The following is a 23627-nucleotide window of genomic DNA, read 5'->3' on the forward strand; positions in this document are numbered from 1 at the left end:
TTTTGTATGGCTTTCATATGCTGTTTTAAGGCTCTTGTCAGAAAAAGACCTCAAATATGAAATTTGGGAATGGTAGTAAGCAGCATTAGGTTGTGATTGTATTTAGGTTATTAATCACAAATCACCCAATTCTCATATCACAATCTTTTTTTATATATATAAAGTGATTTATTTAACTCATCATTTTTTTTCTAGTCGTGGGCTTGGGCTTAGGGCCTGAGTACTGTCCTTGGGCTTTCTCAAGGCTAGAGCCCTACCTCTTGAGCCACAGCACCACTTCTGGATTTTTCTATGTATATGGTACCAAGGAATTGAACCCAGGTCTTTGTGCAAGCACTCTACCACAAGGCCAAACTCCCGGCCCCTCATATCACAATCTTAAGGTTGGCTTTTACAGTTGAGGAAACAGACCCAGAGATTTTGGCCTGCCAAAATCCTATGACTCTTGTGTCCTAAGAACTGCATGCAGGTTCGAGAAGTAATGCACACACTACCTGACGAATTTAACTGTAACCCCTCTATACATTACCCGACAATAAAAGAAAAAAAAAACAAAACAAAATGAAACTACATGCAGGTTCTGAAAGGCCAACTCTTTCCTTCACTACCATCTTGTCATCATGAACTTGGTCGGCTCTCTCCCAAGGACAGAGGCATCTCTCAAGAGCTGCGAAAATGATTTAAAAAAAAGGGGGGGGGGGACTGGGAGGTAAGTCTAGTGGTAGAAGTGCTTGCCTAGCATGCACGAAGACCTAGGTTCGATTCCTTGGTACCACATACATAGGGGGAAAAAAAAGCCAGAAATGGTGTGGTGGCTCAAGTGGTAGCCTTGAGAAAGCCCAAGGACAATGCCCAGGCCCTGAGTTCAAGCCCCAGGACTGGCAAAAAAAAAAAAAAAAGCTTGCAAATATACTCCGTCATTTCAAATAACCAAGTGCGGTTTCTGCAGTTTGAGTGACACTACCTTAGCCCAACACTAAACATCTAATAGTAGATGTGCAACTGAATTCATTGACATTTAACCAGCACCAAGAGCACAAACTTAGGCAATTTATATTAGGAGCCATACAGCAGATAATATTTACACACAGGTAAATGGTAATGATCTCTTACTTTTAATATTTTATATACCTTAAATAATACACTCCATTATCAAAAAAGCCACAAAACACTTCATTTTGGATTGCGCAAATGATTACCATAAGGGAATTTATAAGACTGTGTTTTGACTCTATCAAAAATAAGGTATTTGGAAATTTAGTTCAGTGGAAGAGCACTTGCCCAGCAAGTGCAAATGCCCTGAGTTCAGTCCTCAGCTCTGAAAAAAAAAATACCTGAACTTTAAACAAAATTCACATTTTATTTAGATTGAAATAAACTGTACAAAATTGATTTTCTTCACCAAAAATAACAGCAATCTTTTTCTGTATTATTTCTAGATACACCACAAAACATTTATTTTTGTAGGTTTTTCTTGTAAATCAAGACGAGGCAGTAGATATATAATCACGGAAAAAGACAGAAGCAAACAGACAAGGAAGTTGCCTGTGTAGCTGGCCTTGGCTTCTGTCTTGACCATGAAGCAGAAGTGTTCAACATTACTTGCTGAAAAGCTTATGAAAATGTAGGCTCAACAAAGGAATGTAAACAGCAACAGTCAGATGTAAAGCAGCAAGGGCAAGTTCTTTCATTCCCACTTCAACTGTGGCTTGTTTCTCTGAGTTGCTTTGATACATAAAATCTATACTGAAACCTTTGGGTGAGCTTACAAATTTCTCTTTCTGGTAATTCCCTTAACTATCCGCTACAGATTTTTTACCTTTGTGCTGGGCACTGAACCCAGAGCTTCATGCATACTTAGATAAGTGCTCTACCCCTGAACTACATCCCTAAGCCCCTAGTTTTTTGAGATAGGATCTTATTATGTAGCCCAGGATGGTCTTGAACTTGACATCTTCCTGCTTCTACCTACCCAGTGCTGCCAAAACAGTTTTAACACTACACTTAAAATTCCAATCAGTCAAAAGCCAATAGCTTCCTTGTAACATTTCATAAAATGAATTTCTTCCTTTTCCATACTTCCTCAAATTCATTTTCATCAAAAGATGGGTAATACCTGACAACTAGATCCACAGTGATAATGTTGTATCTAAAATGACTTAACTCAAACAGTTCCACAGTGACACCATCAGAAGTGAGGGCACTTCCAATGCCATCTTTCGGAAGAAGAGACAGGTATTCAAAGCATGAAAATTCAAACAGGAGCTGCTTACATAAGCAGATTATCAATGGCTAGTATATTCATTTGAGGCCTAGAGGCAATGAAAGTCAATGATTCAGTGGCTTACAACACCTTAAAGGCTTTTCTTCCAAACAGCAAATATGAGAAAGCCCATTTTACAAATCTTTTAAGTATTTTGAATGGTCTCTGAATTCTCTGTAGGTAGCTCTGACTTAGTTGTATAAAGTTTGATATATGTATCCACCATTAGATCCAGATCATGTTTTATATCAAAATTTATATTAAGCAAAGCCAAGTTACTTGACCTTTGGTCTGTCAAAGTGTTCCTTAAGTATGCTTTGAGACGTTTTCGTCCATTTTCATAACGCTCATTTTCAACCTTCATCACAGGAAGAATGCACAGGACCTTCAGCAAGGCATATACATTAGGAAAAAACTTGATGTCGGGCAGGTGGAGGGCTTCATAAATGGTAGATGGTAGCTCTATATCTTTCCCTCTGTGTTTCCACTTAATTCTCCAACAGTGAAGCTCGGCTGAGAGGGTGTCAGGGTTGGGTAAGTCACTTCTGTACATGTCAGCATGGTGTTCCTCTGAAGTGTTAAATTTGAGCTGGCCCATGACTGAGGGAACCAGAGATAAGCATTTAAGAGCTTTGAGGTGTTGTTCTGAAAATATATCTTTAAGTTCCTGAATAATATGCTCCACTGTTGGAACACTTAGGGTTTCTTTATAGTAACTCTCAGAGGTTAGCTGAGATTCCACATTACCTTGCTGGGCCCTTCGGAATTTTCCAGGGAGTTTCATTTGGATATCAAGCTTGGTTGCCAAATTTGTAGCTTCCTCAAACCAAAACTCATGATAAACTTCAATGTTTTCCATCACTTCATTGAGTGAGTGAAGCACCGCCGTCAGACTACTAGCTGCAAAGAAGACATCAGATGTTTGCCCCTGGAGATTTTTCCCAAAGGCTCTTGTAAAAGATAAGACATTTTTAAGAACAACAACAGTAACAATAAAATCAAAATCTGTCACTGCACTACAGAGAACAAATGCCCGGCCAGCTATACAGTTGTTCCACCTAGTATTTGTGTCACTATTTATACCATCTAAACACAAAACAAGTGCTTGCAGGAGATCCACTAAAATTTCAAATGCATCATGCCTGCCTGTCCACTGAGAATGGCAAATTTCCTTCAGTTCTTTGCCTCGTTCTTCACTATTCTGGAAAAGAACGGAAATTACATTGTCAAGTTCTAAAAGCAGTTGCGGTGATCGATGGAAAAAAGAACAAACTTCCTCAATTGTTCCTAATGCAATGGATACCCCCATCACTGGGACTGACTTTGCCAACCACATATTTAAGGCACAGGAAGAGCAGAGTGTGTAGATAGCTTGAGGATATTTCTCTAAAAGTCTAGATGCAACAATCTTCATTTTGGATGAAAATCCACTAGATACAATGTAAGCCTGACCACGACAATACTCCATATTTAGTCCCCACTTCTCAGTTATTGTAGTATGAAATTTCACCGCCAGAATTTCTGCATCGGCTTCATAAGGCAGAAAGCCCACAAATTCCTCTCTTAGGTTATGTGATTCATCAACAAACCTCACCAACACCGGTAGGTGCTCTTCCCCTGCTATATCTACCACGTCATCAGTGATAATGGAAAAGAAGTGGGAGTCTCTTACTTCCCTGAGAGTTTCTTCCCGGATGCAGCTCTCACAGATCTCTAGCATCTGTTTCTGCTGTGTTTTAGAGCAGAACAATGTGTTAACTGCTGTGGTCTCGAAGCGCTTTCTCAGGACCTCCTCACCAGAATTTATCCGACACTCCAGCAGTGCCTGGAAGTTATCAGGAGTAAAGAGACCATCTGGGATTTCATCAGCTTCATGCCCATCCAGGGGAATGTTTTGTTTTCCCATAAGAATCAAAATTTCAAATAGAGACTTCAGATATTCCTTGTTTTCCTTCTCTTCAAGGGTTAAAGGTAAAATGTCTTCCTCCTGCTGGCTACCCTCCTCGGCACTGGGGTTCTGAGCGTTGCTGTTGTTTGTTTCTATGTGTTTTTGTTCCTGTTCAGAAGTTTCATCAACTGAAAAACAAAGAGTTATTTTGACAGTCTTATATGGAACTAAAAAAAAAACAACAACAACAAAATTCACAATTTTGATTAGGTAAATAATTGAAATCCACAAACTCATTCGTTCAACATTCATAAGCCATTGATTAGACCACAGAATAGGATAGAAAGATTGAAGTAAGACACAAATGGGAGAGACAAACAGTATAAACAGGGATAGTTCCACAAATAAAATTCTGTAATAAACTGGTAACAATTTCATATAAACTTAAGGCATTTCACACATTACTCAGAACAAGTATTTCATGTGCATCACATTACTTTTTTTTTTTCATGCAGATGTTATCAACCCTACTTGCCAAAGAGGACACAGACGTAATAAGAAAGATAGAAGTGGAACTGAAATCCAAACCTGTTTAGCTCTAAGGTCTTTCCATCAAACCAGTAAGCCACACTTTTCTATGGGAGATGAGACTGCTCTACAAAAGCCAATGTAATGTCGATTCATGTAATTTGCAGTCTATTAGAATATTAGAAATCTTAGCCTCATCTCTTCATATTTGTATGGAGATCCAAAGTGAGATCCTACAGGTTATTTGTATACTGATCACTGGTGATACCAGGCAAAGAGTCAAGGCTAGAATCTAGTTCTCACAACTTAAGACTATGATTAGGCCATCAAAAATAGTAGTTGGCCAGGAGTGGAGCCTAGTGGTACAGTGCTTGCCTAGCATACACGAAGCCCGGGGTTCAATTCCTTGGTACCACATACACAGGAAAAAGCTGGAAATGGTGCTGTGGCTCAAGTGGCAGAGCACTAGCCTTGAGCAAAAAATGTCCAAGGACAGCACCCAGGCCCTAAATTCAAGACCATGGAATGGCAAGAAAAAAAAAGGGAGAATTTCACTGGGAGAAGGGAAAACTGAATAAACTTATCTATCCATGGATTAGAAAGACATAGCAAAGACAACGCATCAGTTAGCAAAAAGTGTAAGGTTTGCCAAAGGAAACTCCACGCAGTTCAGGAGAAGAGGGTTTATTGCGTGAGGAAAAAGCAGACTCCTGCCACCCAAGATGGAGTCGGGGGAGCAAGAGGACTTAGGGCGGGAAGTGAGTGATTATATAGGGGGAGGGGTATAGACACAGCGGAAACGGATGTGATCTCAGAGGATGGGGAAATGCCTCAATGGGGACCTCCCACTACCCCCAGGCATGTCAGTTGCCAGGGTTACAGGTGCTGGGCAGGTTCCAGGGTGAAGTGGGAGAGAGCCAAGGGAAGAAGTCATTTCTTCCAGTCAGGCCTAACATTCCCGCCTTCTGATAGTTGTAAAGGGGCGCAGACTCTTTCTGGCTACTTCCTGACAAGGGGCATCGACATTAAGGGTAGAAGGCAGGGATGTTGTCCATCCAGAAGGAGCAGTAAGAGTTCCATGGTAGTAAGCATGCATATGTGTCCTTTGAATGAAATTCAAAAGAAGTCTTAAGAGACAGGGGTGCCATCTTCTTCAGGGATGCAAGATACCTTGGCATCATAGAAGGGGCAAGAGCAGGAGCCTTTTTCACTCTTGACAGAAGAAACCACTGTGGCTGTCCGTTGAGCTAAACTGTGTGGGAGCAGTCAGCAGGACCTGATGAGGGCCTGTCCACTTAGGATGTAAACCAGACAGATTAAGGGTCTTAAGAAAGACTCGATCCTCAGGCAAAATTGGGGGAGAGGAAAAGGGCTTTAAGGGGCTGAGGGAGCTTGGATATGGGACAGCGGGGTAAAATTAGAAAGGAATGTTAAAAATAGGAAAGTTATCTATTCTACAGAGCAAGTAAGAAGGTCATCTATACCCACCACTGAGATCTGGGAGGGAAAAGACAGGCTGGAACACTCAGGTAACAATGAGTAACTGGCTCCCATATCCAAAAGAAAGGATACAAGTAGTTTGCCTGCAACCTGGAGACATACCCTGGGCTCCTCCATTGTGAGGCTTGTGGGATCCAGCGGCCCTGGGCAGCATCGCACTTCTGTTGCCAAGCTGAGTATCTCGGATAAGTTGGGCTCTTCCCCATGTGTGGGGGGATGGGAGGGACTGGCCCACCTTGTAGAGACAAGGAGGGATAGTCGACTCCCCAGTGTCCTGGCTGTCCACACTTTGGCGGGATCCAGATGGTGGTTGTAGAGTAGGGCAAGCCCTTGCCCAGTGGCCTTCCTTGCCACACTTGAAGCATGGTCTGGGTGGTGTGTGTTGGGCGCTTCTTCTTTGAGGAGCCCGAAGGGCAGGAGCTGGCAATTTTTCCTATTACGGGCAGCCTTATCAGCCTTTTTCTGTTCCTACTGGTTGTTAAAAACCTTAAAGGCCGTGCTCACCAGATCTCCTTGAGGGGTTTGAGGGCCATCCTCAGCTTTTTTCAACTTTTTTTTAATATCGGGAGCTGACTGGGAAATGAAATGGATATTAAGGACCATTATACCTTCTTTTGACTCCGGGTTCAGCTTAGTATAACGCTAGAGTGCCACTGTAAGGCGATCAAGAAATTCGGCCGGGTTTTCAGTGGGTCTCTGGGTAACCTCCTTTAGTTTATCATAGTTGACTGCATGGTGGGCTGCCTTCTGGAGGCCAGCTACCAGGCAAGTTACCATCCTGTTTCTGCTAACCCTTCCAGGCGCATTATTTTCATAATCCCATTTGGGCTCTTCCCTGGGCACAGCCGTTGCCCCTACTGGGAAAGTATTGTCTAGTGGTGGGTTTCATCAGCATGTGCCTGGGCTGCAACCCAAACCCTTTCCTTTTCCTCAGAGGTAAGGGTAGAGGACAGGACTGTATATAAGTCATGCCAGGTGAGGTCGTAAGTTTGAACAAGGTATTTAAACTCTTTGGTATAATCATTGGGATCTTGGGAGTATGATCCTAGTCTCTTCTCAATCTGGGAAAGATCGGTCATTGAAAAGGGAGCATGCACATGAATGACCCCTTCTGCCCCTGCCACCTCCCGCAGATGATATAAGGAGGCCGGTGAAGGCTGTGAACTACCAGTACAAGATCGAGTATGAATAGCAGGAGGTGAGGAAAAAGGAGATAAAGGGGAAGGAGAAGGAAGGAAAGGTTCAGCTTGGGGAGGAGAAGCAGAGTCTTCAATGTTGAGTAGGGGATCAAGCACTTTAGGGTTAGGAAGAGGCTCCAGGCTCTAGGTGATTTGGCAGGGACAGGATGCCCCTGTGCCAGGAGGACAGGGGAAGTTGAACAGGATTGGTAGAGAGAAGGGCAAGCATGGAGAGCAAAGAAAGCCTGAACATATAGAACCTCTGGCCATTTACCATTGTGTCGGCAGAAACTGTCTAAATTCCTGAGAATATTATAATCCAAAGTCCCATTTTGGGGCCATTGAGACCAATTGTCTAGCCTATACTTTGGCCAGACACAATTGCAATAAAAGATGAGCCGTTTTGGCTTTATGGAGTCTCTTGAGTAGAAGAACATCTAAAGAGCGTAAAAGATATCCCAAGGGGGTGTCCCGACTTGGGTGAGACTGATGAGACCCCATTGTAATAAGAAGCACTAAGAGGAAGTGAAGTCTGTGAGGGTGGGGGTGGTCAGTGAGGAGGTAGGGGAAGAGTTAGTGAGGACATGGGTGGGGGGTCCAGTAGGTGAGGACACCAGGGAGGGGTGGAGTCAGTGGTGACTGGGAGTGGAGTCAGTGAGGATGTCAGGGGGTGGGGTTACTGAACATGGGGCAGAGTCAGTGCGATGGACAGGGGGCGGAGTCAGTGAGGACATCATTGGGTAGAGTCAATAAGGATGTTGAGTGGGAAAGTAGAGTGTGGGGGGAGGGGGAATCCAATCTCACCAGAACATGTTGGGGGGGGGGGGTCTTAAACTAGACCCAGGGAGAGAGCCCTAGGCAGGGGTGGGTTAAAGGAGACAGAAAAGAGGCCTGCAGGCAGGAGTTACTCACCAGATGCAGACAGGAAACATTGTAGCGAATGCACCTCCAGCAATGGGAAAGGCAGAGGTCCGGGAGTGGAGTTTCCTTTCTCTAGTTCAATGGAGGGGGGGCAGAAGGCGGATTGATCCTCGAGAAAAGAGGGGATCCAGCCACTCTTAACCCTCTCCCCCATCTGAGTCACGGCACCAAATGTAAGGCTTGCCAAAGGAAACTCCACGCAGTTCAGGAGAAGAGGGTTTATTGCGTGAGGAAAGAGCACTCTTGCCACCCAAGATGGAGTCGGGGGAAGCAAGAGGACTTAAGGCGGGAAGTGAGTGATTATATAGGGGGAGGGGTATAGACACAGCGGAAACGGATGTGATCTCAGAGGATGGGGAAATGCCTCAATTGGGACCTCCCACTACCCCCAGGCATGCCAGTTGCCAGGGTTACAGGTGCTGGGTAGGGATTTCCAGGGTGCAGTGGGAGAGAGCCAAGGGAAGAAGTCATTTCTTCCAGTCGGGCCTAACAAAAAGTAATCCAGCAAAAGCACTAAAGTTGAGTCTGGTTGGAGTCCATGTAAGCTATGCTTCCAGGTGGTCTAGGCCCTCAGAACTGCAACTTCAGAAAAGGTGAGGAACACCGTTCTCCCATTCCCCTCAGCTCAGATTACATTCTGTTCATCACATACTATGGAACAGTATTCGGTGTTTTCAGGTGTTCCCAAATCAAAATGCAAGGTTATGCTGGACACCTGACTGCCCTCCTCCATCCTATTTTTCTTCTGTCCTCCATAACTTGCTATCAACACATGTTAAGTTTACCACTTCTATATCTCTATAAAATGTTCACAGAAGAGCATAGAATAGTATCAAGAAAAAAGCCAGTTCTTCTCCTTGTGGTTATCTTTCTATGTAGAAGTCATCATCTACAAGTTCTGAGTTCTAGCCTCTTACCTTGAAGTGCTGCCTTCCTACTTGAACAGTGTTCCATGTAGCCAGGCCCGTGTTATCACCTACTTAGAAACTTCAATGGTTCTAACTACCAGGAGCTTACAATCCCTAATTTCTGGCTCATTTTCTAAGCACCATGGGTTATCAGAAACTCTAAAACCCAAATGAACATAGTTCCGTAAATCTAGACCCCGTTTTGTGCCAATCTACTTCTGCATGGAATACCTTTTCCTTCCTTCTCTATCTGAATCCATGTCTCATCTGTAAAGAAATCAAACAATGTTGCTGAACACAGTGCCTGTGAGAACTATATGAAATCATGTTAAGGACTTGGCGTCAATCAAGAATTCTGTGACCACTAATAATAAGAGGAAGAGATAGGGAGGAATACCTGCAAAACTGACAAGAACAAAACAAATTTGCAATGCTCATTCTTTGGTGACTCAGAACCTGCGTTTCAACTACTGTGACAACTATGAGCAATGTACCATGTTTATTTCTTAAACATCTATCAAGAACTAATTTTGCACCATAAACTGCTGCTCTTCTTTATTGGTTCTGGAACATTTTGTCTATGATCTACCATACCTCCATATTGACAGCACCTAGAAGGAAGGAGTCAACTCTCTACCATCTATATGTGGTAGTGTGTATGGCACAGCAGCACTCAGAAAAGACAAAGAGTTCAGTCTTTCATAGATCTAAGCCACAGGACAAAGCCAACCACTCTTACATCCATTCTCGTTAGGTTTTGGATATAAAATGTATTTATTTGTCCTTACCAGGTCAAGGCCTTTTAAAAAGGCATTCAGAAGCTCAGTCATTAACACTATCACTTACTTTTTTTCTGTTTCAGTGTCCTGATTTCATCTTCACTCTAAATAACAAGAAAATACATTCTTTAAGAAAGTTGACCTCTAAGCTGGGCACAGTAGCTCAACGCCTGTATTCCTAGCTACTCAGGAAGCTGAGATCTGAAGACAGGTTCAAAGCAGCCCAGGCACTAAAGACCATGAGACTCTTATCTCCAATTAACCACTAGAAAAGCAGAAGTGGCGCTCTGACTCAAGGGGTAGGGTAGTAGTCTTGAGCTGAAGAGCTCAGTGACAGCACCCAGGCCCAGAGTTCAAGCCCCACGACCAACATACACACACATACACACACAGACACAGACACCAACATACACACACACACACAAAAATAAAGTTTTGACTTCTAGTATATCATTATATAATGATATAAATAAAAAGTTTATTTTTGAGCTAAATTTTACTCATTCAAGAGCCTAAGTTCTTTTTGCTTGCCAGTACTGAGATCTGAACATAGGGCCTTGCATTTGCTAGGCAGGTGCTTTACTATTTGAGCTATATCTCCAATTCTTTTTACTTTCATTCTGTTTTTCAAATAAGATCTTACTTTCTCCTAGGCCAGCTAGGATGGTCCGCTTATCTGTTTTCCACATAGCCTGGATGGTGAATCACTATTCCTAGCATGTTATTGGTTAAGATGGGGGTCTTATAAACTTTCTACCCAGGCTGGCCTTGAACTGTGATCCTCCAAATCTCAACCTCTTGAGTAACTGATGCTATAGGCATAACCTTCCATGTCCAGCTGAAATTTTAAAAAAATTTATCATATACAATTAGGAATTCAGGTGTAATGTTAATAATTGGTTATATGCATTTATCTATCTGTATATGTCTCATATACCAATATGGATGTAATGTAAATAACTATGTAGTTATATGTACTTATCTAAGTGACTGTTTACTGAAGGGCAATAAAAAACAGGTCTCAATAATCAGAACTGAAAGATATCAAAGGAACATATAAATACAGATGAATCAGGTCTTAATAATTTTAAAGCCTTTTCTAAACCTTGTCAATATTTAGTAATGACAGGTCTCAACTTTTGTACTTTATCCCTTTGTGCTGAATTCTGGAAATATTTCTCAATTTCATTTCCTTTATTATCAAACAAAGGTAACTCTCCCTGTCCCCCAATTACAAAGAAAAGAGTTAGTAGCTGGCAATTAACAGTACACTTTGGTTCACATCAACAAGTATTAACTTGCTATATTTGAAGTTTTCCCAATGTGAATAATACTAAGATAAACTAATCATCTTGTATCTGGACTACTTAATTAAGTACAGCACTAATTTTCCTTCATCTTATCTTTGATGAGCTTAACATGGATGTACTTATTTTAATTTCACAGTTTTATGAAAATTGAAGGTTCAAAGACATACCAATTCTTTTATTCGTTTTCTATGTCTGCTATGTGGATTGTTCAAATGACTGGTAAGATCAAATATTGTTGGTATTGCATTATCTCGAAGAACTGTTCTGTAAGGACTCTGCAAAAAAAATGTGTTAATTCAGAAATGATCCTTCTAAAAAATAAATTCCCTAGTATATCAACTATCTCTAAAGTATACAGACTTGAAATTTTAATGTTATTCCAGGAAATGAAAAAAAAAAAAAGTCAGCTTTTTCATTTGTCCTTCTGGCAACCTTTATCAGTTCTGTCCTTCTAGAATCATCCCTTCTAGGGGACTCACAAGTCTCCCAATAATCTACCCACCTGTATGTTTTATAGCAATGCTTCCCTCCTTACCTGCTATTTATGCCATTGTAGCCAATATTAATGAAAAACATCAGGCATACTGAAGATAACAATTGGACTAAATATCTAGAAACCAAAACATCTAGAAACTAGTCCAGTACCTACCAGTGACACACTAAAAGACTAACTGGTGATTTCTCCTCATTTTAGACCTCAGTTTCCTCTGCTCATTCAAGATATTTCCCAAAATGAAACTGTTTATATACCAACAATGATTATAATGCTTGCTGTTTCCATCATATCACCATATGTACCTCTCTCTTTCTCAATCTCTCTCTTTCTTTCTCTCTCTCTCTCTCTCTGCCAGCTTGAACTCAGTGCCTGAGCGCTGTCCATGGGCTTTCTCAAGGCTAGAGCTCTACCACTTGAGCCACAGCACCACTTCCAGCTTTTTATATGCATGTGGAACCAAGGAATTCAACCCCAGTCTTTGTGCATGCCAGGCAAACACTCTACCACTAGGCCAAACTCTTGGCCCCATATGTACTTTTACATAATATTCTTTTTCTTCTTCTTATTGTGTGTATGTGTGTGCTTGCATGCGCACTGGGCTTGGGGTTTTGAAGTCCTTGAGCTTTTTTTGCTCAATAGTAGTGTTCTACCACTTGAGCCACAGCTCCACTTTTGGATTTTTTTGGCAGTTTATTGGAGATAAGAGTCTCATAGACTTTCCTGCCCAAGCTGGCTTCAAACTGCAATTCTCAGATCTGTGCCTCCTGAGTAGCTAGGATTACAGGCGTGAGCCACTGATACCGTATGCCTTTTTAAAAATTAACATTATCCTAAGCAAAAACTGTAAAAATAATCTTTGATATTTTAAGTTATATGTCATAAATTACAAAATTTCTAAGATTAAAAACAGATCAATGAGCCATTTTAAGTCATCTTTCATACTATCATACATTACTATCAATGTTAATTCAGGTATTCCTAAATTTCCCTTCTATTGTGCTTTTCCCACTTTTATTACTTATTTTCTTTTTTCTGACACAAGATCTTGCTGCCTTTGCCACCCAAGTGTTGGAAATACTAGAAGTCTAGGCCCAGCTTCTCCTAATTATAATGATCTTATTATTATTGAAGGATGGTTATTGAGCTTCAGCCTCCTGAGTAGCTAGGAAAACAGGCATGAGCCACCAGTGCCTGGCAAGGATGATTATTTTTCACTCTATGCCCTATTAACCTAATCCAATTTAGCCATCTGGATAGATAGTCTTCCATAGTAGACCAGAGAAGGTGTGTGTGTGGGGGGGGTGGAAACTAATAAGAGATAAAATAACTGCTATTACATTCCTCCCAGCAAGTCAAACGAAGCAGAGACTTTAATTTCACCCTTCAGTTGCAATACAAAAATAGTGACTGTTCCAAACATATTCAGTACATAGTCAGCACTGGAACCATGGCTTAGTTTAAGCAGTAGAATACCTGCTTAACAAACATGAACCCTTGAGTTCAAAATCCAAGACTATCACAAAAAAAATAATTTTAAAGCATGTTGAAAAATGCCCCAAACAAAAATACCAATATAGGGACTGGGAATTTGGCCTAGTGGTAGAGTGCTTGCCTAGTATGCACCAAGGAAGACCCAGGTTCGATTCCTAGGTGCCACATACATAGAAAAAAGCTCGAAGTGGTGCTGAGGCTTAATGGTAGAGTTCTAGCCTTGAGAAAGTCCAAGGACAGTGCTCAGGCCGAGGCACTGAATCTAGATCCTCAGATCTCGGCATTCTGAGCAGCTAGGATTACAGGAGTGGGCCCCCAGAGCCATGCTCCCCAGGAAATCTGACTTCTTGATGACACTTCAGCTTCTAGTTTGGGACTAATGATTTTGAGTCTGCTAGAGGTGGATTAGTAAAATAATCACAGGAGATAGCAAAAACCTATCACACCTTAAAGTTGCCATCCTTTCCAAAGAGCAAAAGTCTCAAACCACAGATACACACAGTCAACTTTCAGTATTTTAGGAATTTTTTTAGATGAGAGGGATAAAACACTTTAAGAAATTAAGATTTAATTTGCTTTTTAAATTATTTTAGCAAATGAAGTAAAGATCAGAAAACAATGAGTGAAAAATGTGATATTTCATAAATATTCACTTATGAGTACACATGCCAAAAAATATTTTGTCCAATTGATATAAACAATTTAATTCAGTATTTAGATTTAATCTTTGCATATTTTAAGGTTTGAACAACAAAAAGTATTAATCATGTTATTACTCTGGTATCAAAGATGAAATATTTGGCTTGAAAGAACTACACATGAGAGTTAACTAGTAAGATCTTAAATGCCAAATGAATGAAGCCAAAGCTCTTAAACATTTCAAAATAAATATTATATAATCCAGCTTTTAACAACAGCACTGTCAACATATATAGAATATTTTTGCGTGGTGGCTCATGCTTGTAATCCTAGCTATTGAGGAGGCTAAGATCTGAGGATCAAGGTTTAAAGCCAGCCTCGGCACAAAAGGACCTGAGACTTCTTATCTCCAGTTAACCTCTAGAAAAGGGAAGTGGGGCTTTGTTCAAGAGTAGGGCAGTAGCCTTGAGCTGAAGAGCTCAGGGACAGCACCCAGGCTGGGTTCAAGCCCCATGACCCACAAAAAAATTTGAACAAATAAAAGAATTACTTTTGTATGTCTGAATAAATTTATTCAAGATTGAAGAATTTTTTGTAAATTAGAAAAGCAATAATAGCTTAGCTTCCTTTTCTGTACTCTTACTAAACAAGGAGTATACTAATGAACTATATTGTAACTTTCTCTCATTAATCTCATTGCAACTATATAATTGAGACCATATTTATTATTAAGTGTAAAAATGGATATGGCATTTAAAATAATCAAGCAGCATATTTTTACCTAATATCAAGAACATAAAAACAATTTGCCTTTTAGACATAAAGAAATCTCTTCTTTTGGTTGACCATTAATGCTCCACTCTTAACAATGCAAGCCAAAAAATAGCCCTCAAGTATTTGTGATTAAATTATCAAGCCGGAACTGGCTCACCTCCCAATGACTTCACAAGTATCTGCTTCAATTAAATTTGGGTAGTAAAATAACCCAATCATTCATTAGTTTTTGGATGCCTCTGCAAAATATATTGGAAAAAAAAAACTAAAATAAATTGCAAAGTAACAACATATAGTGTACCTTCAAATAAAGTTTATGTATATTCTAACATACAGATGTTACAATAGTTATACTAAACAAGAGTACCATAAATGAACAAAATTTTCTTCTTTAATATGTTTTACATTTGTTTCATTTGACTTAAATCTGCCCTATTTCTACCTTTTATTAGTCACATCAATAATAGAATCCTAGAGTGTTAAAAATCTTAAGCTCTGGGCTGGGAATGTGGTTTAGTGGTAGAGTGGTTGCCTAGCATGCATAAAGCCCTGGGTTCAATTCCCCAGTACCACATGCACAGAAAAAGCTGGAAATAGCGCTGTGGCTCAAGTGGTAGAACACCAGCCTTGAGAAAGCTCAAGAAGCCAGGCCAGGTGGCTCACACCTGTAATCCTAGCTACTCAGGAGGCTGAGATCTGCTGACTTCAGTTCAAAGCCACCCTAGGGACTAAAGACCTGTGGTGAAACTCTTATCTCCAATTAGCCACTAAAAAAAAAACAGGAAGTGGCACTGTGGCTGAAGGGGTAGGGCGGTAGCTTGAGCTGAGGAGCTCAGAAACATCTCCCAAGCCAGGAGGGCCCTTGAGCTAAAGAGATCAGGGAGCACCCAGGCCTAGAGTTCAAGCCCCACGACCAACAAAATTAAAAAAAAAAAAAAAAAAAAAGATGAAAATTTTGTTTTCACATTATTTGTGTGATTTTGTTTCCTCTTGTACATAGCGCACTAAAGTAGTGGTTCTAACAGGAAATTTGTAAAATGACAAGAGCACCATTTCTTAACAAAGGCATCATTCATAAAAAAAAAAAATCTCTAGAGAAACTGTGCTAAAGAAAGACAGACATTAGCTTACACTGTTATAATTATGTAGAATTTTTTTTTTTTTTTGCCAGTCCTGTGGCTTGAACTCAGGGCCTGAGCACTGTCCTTGGGCTTTCCTCAAGGCTACAGCTCTACCACTCGACCACAGCACCACTTCTGGCTCTATGTATGTGGTACCAAGAATCAAACCCGGGTCTTCGTGCATGCTAGGCAAGCACACTAGGCCAAACTCCCGGCCCCACGTAAAATTTTTTGTAAGTTCTAAAATGGTTATATCTAATGAGTGGGAATGGGATATCAGGAACAGATTAAAACAAAACAAAGAACAAAATAAATACTACTCAGTTCTACATTAATCTTCATTTTAGGGTGTTGGGTCACAGGTATACCTTCTAATTAGTAGACTAAAATATGCATTTCCAACCAGGTAAAGAGAGGGAGAAAAGCCATGTCATGTTCTATTACTTACGGTTCTACAGATCATGGAGGTCTCAAAGTGTTTGGCACATAGTCGATAATGTTTATTCAGCTGATCAGGTGTTTTATCTTCCAAGTCTGCTCTCCTACAATTCTCCACCCACTTCTGGCATCTATAAGCAAAACCAAAACACTATTATGGAATGTAAGTTCAACATTCAAATTTCAACATTTGGACTATGTGTAGTAGCACACACCTGTAATCCCAGCATGGGGAGAGCGGAGAATTACAAGTTTGAGACAAGCCTAGGACACCAAGCAAAAGTCTGCCAAGGATGTGAGGAAGGGAGGAAGGGAGGAAGGGAGGGAGGGGAGGGAAGGAAGGAAGGAAGGAAGGAAGGAAGGAAGGAAGGAAGGAAGGAAGGAAAAGGAAAAGGGAAAACACTACAAACAGCCAGGAGCACACATATAAATCCAACTTCATACCAAGACATGTGAAAGGGTATCAATGTATGTGAATTAATGCACCTTCTATCTGGCAAATATCATGTAACCCTTTTACTAATTAGAATTAAAAAAAAAAATCCAACTTCGCCATAGGCAGAAATCAGGAGAAACAAGGCTCAAGGCTAGCCCAGGCAAAAACTGAGCAAAATCTCATCTCAGTGAATAAGCTGGGTATGGTGGCACATATGCAAGGTCCTAGCTACACCTCCCAGCTATAACTGAGGCATAGGTAAAGAGGATCAAGGTTAAGGACATCCCCAAGCAAAATTTCAAAGTGCATGTTAGAAGCAATGAAATTGTTTGGAATATAGTGTAAATGTGTGGAGACTTAACAATAACACCCCACCCATGCAAAACTGATATAAGCTAATTTTTAAAAAATTGAAAACATGAATGAAGGATGTAATTCAAGACCTAAAAAATAACAAAACTAAGGGCTTGAATCCAGCTTAAATGAGCACTTGCCCAAGAACAAAACCCCCAAGAAGTTCAAAATCCTATGATTACACACATATACATACATGCACAAAAATTAAGTAAATTTCAGCATTTGGTTTAAAGACACACACATATATATTAACAAATTAACAAATTAAAAATAATTTGGAGAAGCTGATGAATAGCAAGATGAGAGAAGAAATCTTACAATTCATTCAATATAAATTCTTTGATTTCAGACAAAGTTAAAAGTATTATAAAATCAGTAGCAAAACTACAACTTAAACTTGTGTCTCAACTCCCAGGTTATCCCAGTATCAGATAGAACTCAATGATCAGAAGAACAAGTGAAAAGTTTCACAACTCAAAAAGCCATCATGCTAACTTCCCCTCAGGGAATTTGCCCATGGGACTTAACCAAATGAAGCAACACAATCATTGCAGAAAATTAGCAGGTAGAGTTCTTCTAATGACTAGTTTCAGGTAAAGCATGAAGGCTATACTCATTTACTCATCATAAATATGACTTATTACCTACAATGATAAATATATACTAATGCTGTAAGCTCTAGAATACAGGCTGTGTTTTTATATCCTATACACAATACTGAAGATAGCGAACGCATACACTCTTTATGTTTAAATTTACTCAGAAAATCAAATAATGATAAAATACTAAGCACCTAAGAGCTAAGACACTATTCAAGTTCTCTCTAAAGGTGGGTATTATTATCTGACTTGTACAGATGAAGAAACTAAGCCACAGAAATGCCGACTGGAGAAAAGTCAGATGTTCCCTTCACTTGATGGATAGTGTCACAAATGTGAAGATAATTCATCTATAATTATATAACAGTGTATTTTTGTCATGTCAACACTGTTGTCCACCCCCAATTCATACTCTTACAATTAATTTCCTCCTTGCTAAATCATGGTGATAACCAAGTATTATATTGCTCATTAACGATGCTCCTGTCTCAGCATTTTACAAACACTAATTATAAACACCTTATCTTTCAAAATCCAATTATTAAGTATAAAAACTCTTACTATAAAATCATTTGTTAAAGTGCTACAGCTAATTTTGTTTTTAAATTCTTAAGTCTCTGGAGGCCTTCTACATAGAATACTATCTCAGAACTAAGTTAAAATAGATTTTGATACCAATAACTAATTCCAAAACCCAAGAAGAACAGGTTGGTTATGGGACAGTCCAATTAATTACACTTATATCTTTCCATACCAAATATCTTAGGAATAAATCTAGTGAGAAATGTACAAAATACCTTGATGGATCAATTCTTCCCCAATTGATTTATTAATTCAGTGTAATCCCAATATATTCATGAGTGAATGTATGTAGAGAGACAGAGACAGAGAGAGAAAAAGAGAGGGGATGGCTAGAGAGGGACAGAGAGGGAAAGAGAAAAAGACAGGAAGTGACAAAATTGGGGGAGAGTTGAGAGAGAATTCTAAAACTTTTTTATACAGGAATTCAAAGGCTCAAGAATAGTGAAGACAAACAAGCAGGGAAAAAAAGTTGAAAAACTTATACTACTAGATAGTAATACTTATAAAGTAAGGTAAAAGTGTGGGTTAAATGCCTGACTAATAAGTTTGAGGTCCTGTGTTCAAACCTCAATGCTGCTAAAAAAAAAAAAAAAGGACAGTTTAGTATTATCCAAGGACAGAACAATGAAACAAAAGCAGTGAAAATGGATTTATCTTAAGATAAAGCAGTGAAAATGGACTTTCTACAATAAATATGAAGTCCATTGTATAACATGAACAAAAATGGATTTTGACTAGTACTTTTACACTACCTGAAAATAAATTCCAAGTGATCACAATTTTTAAATAAATATAAAATAATAAAGCTTCTAAAAGACAATGCAGGAGACCAGTAACTTTCCTTCATTAAAAGAAATAAGAATCATCTGCGTGCTGGTGATTCAGGCCTATAATCCCAGTTACTCAGCAGGCCAAGATCTGAGATTAACAGTTCAAAGCCAATCTAAGCACATAAATCCAAGCGACTCTTACCACCAAGAAGCTAGAAGCAGAACTGTGGCTCAAATGGCACAGCACCAGCCTTAAGAAAAAACAAAATAACTACTTAAGCTTACAAGAAGTGAAGGTATTTACAATTTACATTTCCAATGATGGATTCATCATATCTATCCATCTAAAGATAATACATAAATATGTGTATGAAAAACTCCTACAAACAAATTGGATAATCTAGTATAAAAATGGGCAAAGAATCTGAATAGGTATGTAAAAATAAAAGATTGAGGAGCATAGCCTCGTGGTAGAGTGCTTGCCTTGCATGCACAAAGCCCTGGGGTTTGATTCCTCAGTATCACATACACAGAAAAAGCTGGATGTAGTGTTGTGTCTCAAGTGGCAGAGCACTAGCCTTGAGCAAAAAGTGTCCAAGGACAGTGCCCAAGCCCTGAGTTCAAGCCCCAGGGCTGTCAAAAAAAATGAAAAAAATGTAAGATTATTGAAATGGCCAATGCATAGATGGGATTTTTTTTTTTTTTTTTTTTTTGGCCAGTCCTGGGGCTTGAAGTCAGGGCCTGAGCACTGTCCTTGAGCTTTCTCAAGGCTAGAGCTCTATCACTTGAGCCACAGCATCATTTCTGGCTTTTATTCCCCTGTGTATGTGGTACCGAGGAATCAAACTCAGTTCCTTGTACATGCTAGGCCAGCATTCTGCCACTAAGCCAAACTTCCTGGACCTGGAAAAAAATATTTTAAAGCCCATTTCTCATAAACTAAATACTAATTAACACCACAACAAAACATTACTATACACCTAGAAGAATAACTACAGTGTAGAAGAGATAATAGCAAATGTAGAGGTGAATCTACTTTGCCCATCATGGTAGAAAAAGTGGTAGTGTTCAATGGAATCCTATCTGCCTATGGAAATAACTTACGGACTCAAAAATAAAGTGAAGAAGCCAAGAGAACATGTTTTATGATTCTTTTTATATGAAATTCAAGAAGAGCCGAATGAAACTAAGGTTTTGTTCAGAAAGATTTTTTTTTTTTTTGGCCAGTCCTGGGCTTGTGCTCTGGGCCTGAGCACTGTCCTTGGACTTTCTCAAGGCTAGCACTCTACCACTTGAGCTTCAGCACCACTTCCAGCTTTTTTCTATATATGTGGTACTGAGGAACCGAACCAGGGTATTCATGCATGCTAGGAAAGCACTTACCACTAGGCCAAACTTCCAACCCCTGTTCAGAAAGATTTAACACATGAATAGCAAGTCCCATGCATAACTACTGAAATAAAAATATTTTTAAACGAATCTAAAACAATAAATAGTTTACACAACAGGCCTCAATTAACTATCCTTGGAAAGGCTTCCTTAAGCGTCTTTGGCAGATGTCTAAGAACTTAGCTGGTAAATCGTTTCTTACATGGACATAAAATTTTTCCTAACTGGTAAGGTGGCTCACTGTATCTAGACTGTGCAAACAAAATGATTTATATTGAACAACTGCTTCCTTCTGGGGATGTGAAGTTTTAGTATATGCTAGGCAGAAGCTGCTTATGTGACTATACCCTAATAAAAACCCTGCGTAATGGCAGCTCCACTTTCATTGCTGGGGGAAAATGGGCTATGTAACTGCTTATGGGAGGGTGAGCATTATAAGGAATGTCTCTTGACTCTTTCTTTGTTTCCTCCTCCCTGACAATCCAGGTGTATATACCTTCACATTCAAGACTCCTTTCATTCCTCTCCCTACCATCAAAACTTAACTAATCTGGGCCAGGAGTTTGGCCTAGAGGTAGAGTTCTTTTCTAGCAGGTTCGAAGACTGGAGTTCAATTCCTTGATACCACATACATAGAAAAAGCCGCAAGTGGTGTTGTGGCTCAAGTGGTAGAGCTCTAGCCTTGAGAAAGCCCAAAGGACAGTGCTAAGGCCCAGAGTTCAAGCCAGGACTGACAAAAGGAAAAAAAAAAACAAACAAAAAAGTAACTAATCTAAGCTATATGAAATACTGAGGAGAGTAGGATAATGACTGGAAAGGCAATGGAAGGATAAAACTTGGGATACTAACAATTCTTTTTTTGTTGTTTGTTCGTTTTTGGCCAGTCCTGGGGCTTGCTTGAACTTAGGGCTTGGGCACTGTCCTTGGACACTTTTTGTTCAAGGTAGTGCTCTGCTACTTGAGCCACAGTACCACTTCTGGCTTTTTTTGTCTTTTTGTGTGTGTGTGTGTGTGTCTGTCTGTCTGTCTGTCTCTCTCTCTCTCTGTGTGTGTGTGTGTGTGTGTGTGTGTGTGGTATGGAGGACTCCAACCCAGGCCTTTGTGTATACTAGGCGAGCACTCTACCAGTAGGCCCTGGTCCCAACCCCAGATGCTAACAATTCTTTATTTTTCCAAAATGTCATACGCATGTCACTGAAAACCCAATGTGCTATATTATATACACTTAGGATTTCTGACCTGTGTGTGTGTTTCTGAATCAATAAAATTTAAGATACCTATGACCACAAATCTTTCTTCTATGCCTGCATGTATAGATTATTTATGTACAAATATATAGTACATATTTATGTATCTCTCCGATCTTTACCAATCTCTCCCCTTGTCATTATCTGTTCCATGTACTCTAGACTCTGGCCTTTTCCTTCTGTAGAATGATATCCTGAATCTATCTCCATCCTGAACAATCCTGTATTTAATTCATTAAAATAGCAACATTGGTCGAGTGCTGGTGGCTCACAACTAAGCTACTCAGGAGGCTGAGATCTGAGGATCAAGGTTTGAAACCAGCCTGAGGAGAAAAGTCATTGTGAAACTATTATTGGCAGTAAGCTACACAAAAAAGCCAGAATTGATGGTGCAGCTCAAGTGGTAGAGTTCTTGCCTTGAGCACAAAGAGGCTCAGGGACAGTGTCCAGGCTCTGAATTCAAGCACCAGAACAGGGCAGTGGGGAAGCAATATTGCTGGGCACTAGTGGCCAACCCTGTAATCCTAATTTTTTCGGAAGCTGAATTCTCACAATCAAAGTTCAAATCCAGCTGGAGCAGGTAAAGCTGTCAAGACTCTTATCTTGAATTAATCAACAGAAAACTAGAAGTGGTAGAGTGCTAGCATTGAACGCAAAAGCTCAAGGACAGTGCCCAGGCCTTGAGTCAATCCCTATCTCCCTCCCTCCCTCTCTCACACACACACACACACACACACACAGAAGCAGCATCACTGCTGCTATTCTAATGAAAAATACATTTTCAAAATAAGCAACATTTGACAAGAAATGCCACTGTTTTTCTTTTTTCTTTTTTTTTTTTTTTTTTGCCAGTCCTGGGCTTGAGCTCAGGGCCTGAGCACTGTCCTTGGACTTTCCCAAGGCTAGAGCTCTCTACCACTTGAGCCTCAGCACCACTTCTGGCTTTTTTCTATGTATGTGGTACCGAGGAATCGAACCTGGGTCTTCGTGCATGCTAGGCAAGCACTCTACCACTAGGCCAAACTCCCGGCCCAAAAATGACACTGTTTTTCATCTTTGCAAATCTCTTTAAAGTCTAGCTTAATGGGAGAAAAGTGGAATTCTCATATCTGTTTTGGTATTTAATCGGATGCCATAAATCCAGCCTTGCATTGGTATGCAGTTTAAAACTATTAAAATACATTTCCCATAGGGCACCAGTAGCTCACACCTGTAATCCTAATTATCAAGAAACTGAGATCTGAAGACTGCTGTTCAAAGTCAAGCTAGGTAAGAAAGTCTGTGAGACTTAACCACCAAATTAAGCACCAAAAAGCTGGAAGTGGAGCAGTGGCTTAAGTAGTAGAGAGCTAGTCTTAAAAAAGGGGGGGTGGTGGTCAAGAACATAATCTAGGCCTTGAGTTCAAGCCCCCAGACCTGGCACAAAATGAAGAATTAAACAAACACACACATATTTCCCTTTTTCATGTAATTTTGGATGCTCATCAAATTATACAAATGGCAGTATCTTTAAAAACAGCCTTTTCAGGCTGGATAAGTGGGACTGCATTAAACTGCAGAGCTTTTGTATGGCAAAGGACATAGCTAGTAAACTAATCAGGAAGCCTACAGAGTGGGAGAAGATCTTCACCAACTAAACAACGGACAAAGGCCTCATATCTAAAATATATCAACAACTCAAAAAATTGAATCACTCCAAAACTAACCTCCAAAGTAACAACCATCCCATTAAAAAATGGGCCAAAGAGTTAAAGAGAGTCTTCTCTGAAGAAGAAACAAAAATGGCCTATAGACACATGAAGAAATGCTCAACATCTCTGGTCATAAAAGAAATGCAAATCAAGGGGGCCGGGAGTTTGGCCTAATGGCAGAGTGCTTGCCTAGCATGCACAAAGACCCGGGTTCGATTCCTCGGTACCTCACATACATAGCAAAAAGCCGGAAGTGGTGCTGAGGCTCAAGTGGTAGAGTGCTAGCCTTGAGAAAGTCCAAGGACAGTGCTCAAGCCCTGAG

At 40.1% G+C, this 23627-nt stretch overlaps 1 protein-coding gene across 3 annotated transcripts in view; it reads right to left on the minus strand.

Moving 5' to 3' along the window:
- Nucleotides 1–1096: 1096 nt before the first annotated feature.
- Nucleotides 1097–23627, minus strand: part of Thap12 (THAP domain containing 12) — a 28070-nt gene continuing 5539 nt past the window's right edge. For 2 of the 3 annotated variants that reach the window (XM_090348444.1, XM_090348445.1), the window contains exons 2-5: nucleotides 16245–16365; nucleotides 11443–11550; nucleotides 10033–10069; nucleotides 1097–4339 (exon numbers count right to left, since the gene is read on the minus strand). In XM_090348444.1, coding sequence (XP_090204570.1) covers nucleotides 2409–4339; nucleotides 10033–10069; nucleotides 11443–11550; nucleotides 16245–16365 — 2197 coding nt within the window. In that variant the 3' untranslated portion in view covers nucleotides 1097–2408. The remainder of the gene's footprint in view (nucleotides 4340–10032; nucleotides 10070–11442; nucleotides 11551–16244; nucleotides 16366–23627) is intronic. The other variant, XM_090348446.1, reaches the window with a different exon arrangement.

The sequence above is a fragment of the Megascapheus bottae genome, chromosome 16 (assembly GCF_031878675.1).
Source record: "Megascapheus bottae isolate mThoBot1 chromosome 16, mThoBot2.hap1, whole genome shotgun sequence".
Lineage (NCBI taxonomy): Eukaryota > Metazoa > Chordata > Mammalia > Rodentia > Geomyidae > Megascapheus > Megascapheus bottae.